The sequence below is a fragment of the Cotesia glomerata genome, linkage group LG10, assembly GCF_020080835.1.
Source record: "Cotesia glomerata isolate CgM1 linkage group LG10, MPM_Cglom_v2.3, whole genome shotgun sequence".
Taxonomy (NCBI): Eukaryota; Metazoa; Arthropoda; class Insecta; order Hymenoptera; family Braconidae; genus Cotesia; species Cotesia glomerata.
This window is the reverse complement of record NC_058167.1, coordinates 3,477,293-3,484,965: the sequence shown is the minus strand read 5'-3', so window position 1 is coordinate 3,484,965 and position 7,673 is coordinate 3,477,293. Positions and strand designations below refer to the sequence as shown.

At 31.3% G+C, this 7,673-nt stretch overlaps 1 protein-coding gene and 1 long non-coding RNA gene across 2 annotated transcripts; both read left to right on the top strand.

Annotated features, from left to right (window-relative positions):
- Positions 1-730: 730 nt before the first annotated feature.
- Positions 731-2,576, top strand: LOC123272729. The gene is made up of 2 exons (XR_006511137.1): positions 731-1,190; positions 1,277-2,576. It is a non-coding gene; the product is annotated as an uncharacterized LOC123272729 (long non-coding RNA).
- Positions 2,577-5,352: 2,776 nt separating this feature from the next.
- Positions 5,353-6,575, top strand: LOC123272719. Its single transcript, XM_044739721.1, has 2 exons — positions 5,353-5,784; positions 5,901-6,575. Exon 2 carries the CDS (start codon positions 5,937-5,939, stop codon positions 6,495-6,497), a length of 561 nt encoding a protein of 186 aa, XP_044595656.1. The 5' UTR covers positions 5,353-5,784; positions 5,901-5,936; the 3' UTR covers positions 6,498-6,575.
- The last annotated feature ends 1,098 nt before the right edge of the window (positions 6,576-7,673 follow it).

Sequence of the window (7,673 nt, the reverse complement as noted above, 5' to 3'; positions counted from 1 at the left end):
GCACATTTTGTCAGCATGTCCTGTGCTGGCGAGAGGTGCATATATCCAGCGTCACAACGCTGCCCTGAGAGTACTGTACTACTATCTTCGTCATTACTACGGTATTGATATGACACCAGTGCTGCCTTATCTGCCAGGAGATATTCCCCAGGTTGTTGAGAATGACAGTTGCAAAATTTATTGGAACATGCCGTTTGCAACAACTCGGCGGATAGATCACAACAAACCTGATATTGTGCTCTTCGACAAGGCTACTCGTGACATTTATGTCATTGAGTTCTCGGCCCCGGCTGAATACAACATCTCAGCCAAAGAAGAGCACAAAAGACAGATATATCAGGATCTCCTGTTTGAAATTGGCAAACTTTACCCAGGTTACCGTGTCAAGCTCGTCGTCCTGATTGTTGGCGTCCTCGGAGGGATGAAACAGTCTTTTGTATCCTCACTTGCCAGAGTTCCAGCTTGCTCATCAAAAGCTGAATTCTTGGCGGTCAGGATGCAGAAGGCTGTCATACTAGGTTCCCTCCGTCTACTTAGGAAAATGACTTTGGCCTGCTGTGATCACTAACCGCCTTGTTGTGCGGAGTGGTCCAGCAGTAATGGATGGAGCTCAGGCTGGGCCCTCGGAGAATCGGACTCCGGGGACAACCCCCCTGAGCATTTAATAACATAATAATAATAATAATAATAATAATAATAATAATAATAATAATAATAATAATAATAATAATAATAATAAATGATATAATAATAATAATAATAGTGATAAATAAAATAATAATGATTATTATTATTATTATTATTATTATTATTATTATCGGTAGGTTTACAAAATTCGTGACGAAAAAAATATTATTTATAAATAATCTTTATGAACATGTGAAATAATGTGAGTGAAAGATTTTAGTATATCATTTTATAGTGTTTGAAGTGTAAAAGTTTATAGAAGTTTAAGTGAGTTTAAATAAAACTTCATCAATTAGATTTTTCAAGCTCCATTCTTATTTGAAAGCTAAAATGTGAGGGTATTATTTAAATAATTTTATGTTTTTTAAACATTTTAACGTTGTTTTCACGATAAACAATTTTTTTTATTTTATTTGTTAGTAATTAAAAAAAAATAATTAACATTCTTAAGAAATAATACTCCAAAAGCAACGAAATACCTTCTACACGTGTTTTCCATTAAGGTACAAATCATTGATTTGAATTGACCTTTTGTTTATAACGTATCAACCAATTAATAAGTGGTCTAATATTATTTGTTTTACTAAAGATAAAATGGAGTTGGATTAGTATTTTTCATTAAAGAAGAGGATGTTGATAACTTCGACGGACAACGTCGACACGAATGGCACGGAATTTCATATAAAAAATTAAATTTAATTGATAGAATGTCGAAAAAATGTTATGAGTAGAGGCGTGTGAATGATATTCCACTAATTCATGAGCGCAAAAGGCCCAGAGTAACCCAATAATAATTTAATGTAACAACTACCCAGTCGGGTGCTCTATAAAATTACAAGTCCAAGAGTCTCTTGGCACGGATGGCACGGAATTTGTATAAAAAATTAAATTTAATCGATGAAATGTCGAGAAATTGTTTTGGATAAAGGCGTGTGAATAATATTTAACCAATTTATTAGCACAAATAGCCCAGAGTAACTCGAAAAAAATTAAATCTTGCTGGTGTCCAGCCGAGTACTCAATTTAAATACAAGTCCAACTATCTCTTGGCACGGATGGCACGGAATAAAATATTAAAAATTAAGTTTAATTGATGAAATGTCCAGAAATTGTTATGAATAAAGGCGTGTGAATTATATTCCACCAATTTACTGGTATAAATAGTCCAGAGTAACTCAAAGAAATTTGAATTTTGCTGGTATTCAGCCGAGTACTCAATAAAAAGACAAGTCTAGCAATTTCTTGGCACGGAATTTCATGCAATTCATTTAATTTAATAAATAAAATGCCGTGTATTCATAACAAATAAAAGCGTGTAAATTATATTTCACTGATTAATGAGCACAAATGGCCCAGAGTACCCAAAAATAATTTAATTAAACGAGTACCCAGTCGGGTGCTCAATAAAATTACAAGTCCGGGAGTCTCTTGGCACGGATGGCACGGAATTTGTATAAAAAATTAAATTTAATTGATGAAATGTCGAGAAATTTTTATGAATAAAGGCGTGTGAATTATTTCCCACTAATTAATTAGGGAGAATTGCCCAGAGCAACTTATTATAAATTGAAACTGGCTGGTATTCAGCCGAGTACTCAATAAAAATACAAGACTCGCAATTTCTTGGCACGGAATTTCATGCAATTAATTTAATTTAATAAATTAAATTCCGTGTATTCGTTATAAATAATAGCGTGTGAATTATATTCCACAAATTTATTGCCATAAATAGCCCAGAGTGACTAAAATGAAAAATTAAATCTTGCTGTTGTCCGGCCGAGTACTCTATATAAATACAAGTCCAACTATCTCTTGGCACGGATGGCATGGAATAAAATATTAAAAATTAAGTTTAATTGATGAAATGTCCAGAAATTGTTATGAATAAAGGCGTGTGAATTATATTCCACCAATTTACTGACAGAAATAGTCCAGAGTAACTAAAAAAAAATTAAATTTTGCTGGTATTCAGCCGAGTACTCAATAAAAATACAAGTCTAGCAATTTCTTGGCACGGAATTTCATATAAAAAATTAAGTTTAATTGATGGAATGTCGATAAATTGTTATAAATAAAAGCGGGTGAATTATATTCCACTAATTCATGAGCAAAAATGGCCCAGAGTAACCCAATAAAAATTTAATGTAACGAGTACCTAGTCGAGTGCTCAATAAAATTACAAGTCCGGGAGTCTCTTGGCACGGATGGCACGGAATTCATATGAAAAATTAAATTTAATCGACGAAATGTCGAGAAATTGTTTTGGATAAAGGCGTGTGAATAATATTTAACCAATTTATTAGCACAAATAGCCCAGAGTAACTCGAAAAAAATTAAATCTTGCTGGTATCCAGCCCAGTACTCAATAAAATTCAAGTCACGCAATTTCTTGGCACGGAATTTAATATTAAAAATTAAATTAATTAATGAAATTTCAAGTAATTGCTTAAAATAAAGGCGTGTGGATTATGTCCCACTAATTTATTAGGAAAAATTTTCCAGAGCAACCAATTATAAATTGAAACTTGCTCGTATTCAGCCGAGTATTCAATAAAAATACAAGTCTGGCAATTACTTGGCACGGATTTTAGTATTAAAAATTGAATTTCATAAATAGAATGCCGAGTATTTGCTGTAATAAAAGCGTCTGAATTATATTTTACCAATTCATTGGCACAAACAGTACAGAGTAACTCATTAAAATTTAAATTTTACTGGTTCCCAGTCGAGTGCTCAATGAAATTACAAGTCAGGCAATCTTTTGGCAGGGATTGCACGGACTTTTATATAAAAAAATTAAATTAAATTTATATAATAACGTGTACCTGTTATAACCGAGAAACAAAGATGTTTGAATTATATTTTACCAATCTATCTGCATGGATAGCCTGTAATTATCTATTAATAAATTAAATGTTACTAGTTTCCAGGCGAGTGCTTAATAATAATAATACAAGTCCGGCAATTTCCTGGCACGGAATTATTCATATTAAATGGCATTCTGTTAACATCTAGCCAACCCGAGGAAAATTTTTTTTGATCTCCGCAGATCTCAACGCGCCAATTTTTATATCTCCGTGAATGTATAGAGATATAAAAAGATCTCTGTTGATCTCTATCCATATCGTACTTCATACACCGTGTAAATTTTTTGCAGATCTGAATACATCTTAGTAGATATAATTTGATTAAAACATTGGCACACATCTATAGAAGTGGCGGAGATCAACGTAAATCTAAAATAATTTTTCCCAGGAAGTATTTATTGGATATGATTATGGTAAATAATTTTTCTACGATGTCCTGGCTCAGGTAGCACGTAATTTTAGATAAACATTACATATTTCTGGTACCTGAAGTGATCTTTATAAGAGAAAAACGATAGTAAACAATTAATAGAAAATAACGTTCACACGGATAGCACGGACTTATTGATAATAAATGGCACCTTGTTAGCACCTTACCAAGTACTAATAGAAAATCTTGGTCTTGAATTATTTATCTGCGACGTTTTGGCTTACCTGGCTCGTTATTATTTTAAAAAATTCCATATTATTAGTTCCTACATTTTTTTACAAGAAAAACAAATTGTGTTGAATAATTGAAAGGAAAATCGTTGACACGGATGACACGAAATGGCTCATATTAAATGGCATCTTGTTAGCACCTGGCCAAGTATCTATTGAAAATTATGCTATTTACAGCAAGTAACGTCCGCACGGATGGCACGGAATTATTCATAATCAATGGCATATTGTTAGCACCCGGCCAAGTATTTCCTGGAAGTTATGCTAGTCAATCATTCACCTGCGATGTCTTGGCCTACATAGCACTTTATTATTTATAAAAATTAATTATCATTATCATTATTATTATCATTATTAATAATTATTATTATATTATAAGCATTATTTTAATTATTTCTACTCATCACTTGTTTATTACCTATTTATAAATGTAAATAATCTAAAATTTCAGACACATTTGTAGCGACTTAAGAACTTTCTATTCAAATCTTTATTTTTTATCTCTTAGAATTTATAATCTTATCTTCAGTCAATTGTAGATATATATTCATTTTCTTAAGCATTTTGTTTGTTTGTACATTTGTTGTAAATAATTAATAAATGTTATTCCCAAAACTACTAATGCGTCTTTGATTTCGACATCATCTTCCTATTGGCACCTCCAACTCATCAAAGTTTTTCTATCTCCTTCAGATTCCTATGATCAGATGTTCACCTTTGCAGATGTTTACCTATGATCACATGTTCTACTTTTCTGTATCCATGCTAAATTTGTTTTCATAAATTTAACAAGTACTTGAAGAATGCTTCGAGAATCTACTGTGTTCATTTTTTATTTTTAAGAACATTTTTGAACATTATGTGCACAATGTACCTTAGATATGAGTTTTATAGTGAAGTAGCCAATCATTTTTTCAATAACAGAGTTTATTTGTGCGTGCAACTGTGTACTTGGATGCAGAATTACATATACTTCTATTGTATTGATGTATTCGGCTCATTAAATTGCACATTAATTGACTTTATATCCCTTACCAAACAAAAGGATTCAAAAGAATTGGGTATTTGCATGATTTTGGTATTCATTAACTTTTGATATTTTTACATTCTATATAATTTTTAAAATTTTTGAAAAAAAATTTTTCGATTTTGTTCTTAAAAATTTAAATAATTTAATAAATAAAAAAAAGCTGATATTTAAATGAATAGGTAGCTCCATCTCGTGTATGTGACGTCACGATGCTTATTTTATTTGAAATTTTAAGCGCCAATTTCTCTTGTAAGCACGTGGCAGGTGTAAACAGTTGTTGTGCTGAATTGTACTTGATTAAAAAAAGATCTGGTAGTGTTGTTTATAATAAAATAAAAGTATTCAATTACTCGAAATGTCGTCAAAAAACAATTTTTGTTGGTGTATAGTTCCAACGTGTAGAAATACTGGTAAATCGACACCAGAAAAAATTTTTATTAATGTTCCATCGAATTCTGTTAAACGGAAAAATTGGTTAGATGCATGCAGGAATGAAACTCATCATCAACTCGGCTTTATTGTTGTGAAGATCATTTTGACGTAAGTATTTATTAAAAATAATTAAAAATTTCTTTTAATAATTACATAAAATTATAACCTAAAATTGTGATTTTCAACTCATTTCATGAATTGATGATGAATTTTATTCATTTTAGCTTAAAGTGGATTTGGAAAATTGGTTAGAATGGACAATGGTTGGTGGTAACAAACGGATGAGGAATAATATTGTGCCTCATAAATTTATTGAGCAATCAAAATCCTCAAGCATGAATGATGCTCCTTCAATGGATGTAGATCAACTAGGTACTGAAACAATGAATTTCAATATTGCCAAGTTACGGCTGGATCAAATCTCTGGAAGTATAACGGATAATTTAAATTCTGAGTGCACAAACCAATTTAATTTCAATATACAAGAAGATTATGATAAGAACAGATCCAATATCTGCGATGACCGCCCTGCTATTGGAAGTCAAAAACTGAATGTTGGTGTCCAAGTCAAAATAAAGAGTTTATACAGGAGTGTAAAAGTTCAATGTAAACCTGTGACTAAAGATCGTCCATCATCTCCGATTGAGCAGTTGATAGAAAATGAAAATGCGCATAATTATTGTTCTCAACCAACGAATAATGATCCATTATCAAATCCTTCACCTAATACTGCAAATTTATCTTCTAATACAACTCCTCGTTCATTCCCTACTTCATCAGATAATTTCTTAACAACAAATGGAAGTACAGAAAATGAATAGAAAAATACATTTCAACAAGAAGAATTTCAGAAGCGTAATTTAAAGCAAACACGAAAGAATTCGGTTGTCACCTCGTAAATACATCGGGATTCCGGATAATTGCTTGGATATTATTGATATTTTACGTATGGCTAATTTAAGTGACATTGATATATTTATTAAGTTAAAAAAAATAAGATTGAATGAAAGTTTTACAATTTTAGCTGATGATTTTGGAATGTCCACTTCTAATATAAGTCGCATCTTTACTAAGACTTTGCCAATCATAGCAGAATATCTAAAAGACTTTATTATATGGCCTTCATCGGCAAGAATTAAACGTCAGTTGCCAATAAGTTTTCGAAGCCGTTATGCAGCAGTAGAATCAATCATTGATTGTTTAGAAATTGAAACTGAAAAGTCAACAGATCCTGTCAAACAATCATTGACCTGGTCTGAATACAAAAAAATGTAATACGGATAGTTTCTCAATATGGATACTTGGATTGTTTGAAACCAGGCGCTGCTGTACTTGCTGATAGAGGCTTCAAACACATAGAAAATTTTGTAGTTGAAAAAAAATGTACATTAATTAGACCACCAACAGTAAGTTCTGAGAAGCAACCAAGTCATGACGAAGTTATAGCAACAAAACGAATCGCCAGTCTCCGTATCCACATTGAAAGACTAATAAGAAGAATACGAGAATTCGAAATTTGTGAACCTCATTCATGTGTAAATATTAAACTTATTCCTCAGATGGATAATACAATGACAATCGCCGCAGCTTTAACTAATCTACAGGGACCGTTGATAAAAAAAACATGAGTTATGACAGTTGCTGTTCAATAAAAATGTAATACTTATTTTAAGATTTCAATTTTTGTATTTTTGTTAATAAATAACTTAATTTATTGCAATGAATTAAATAAAAGTTTGAAAATACAATTTTTCCAGAATCTAATTAGATCTTTTAGTAATTTTTCAACTAGTTGTGAGTCATAATCAATAAAAAGAGATTTGAATTGTCGTGTTTCTTCAAAAGTTGGGTCTGCTACGATAAACATTGCTTTTTTTCTTCCTGTGAAAAGCATTTGCATCTGCATTTGAATAATATATTTCATTGAAATTTTATTATAATTTGCAGTGTCAATATAAGTGCGAAAGCTTTTTTCTGACGCCGGGCATTTAATTTCT

Bases quoted from the DNA above. Each gene is read 5' to 3' on its own strand.
- LOC123272719 (XM_044739721.1), top strand. From the start codon at position 5,937: ATGGTTGGTGGTAACAAACGGATGAGGAATAATATTGTGCCTCATAAA.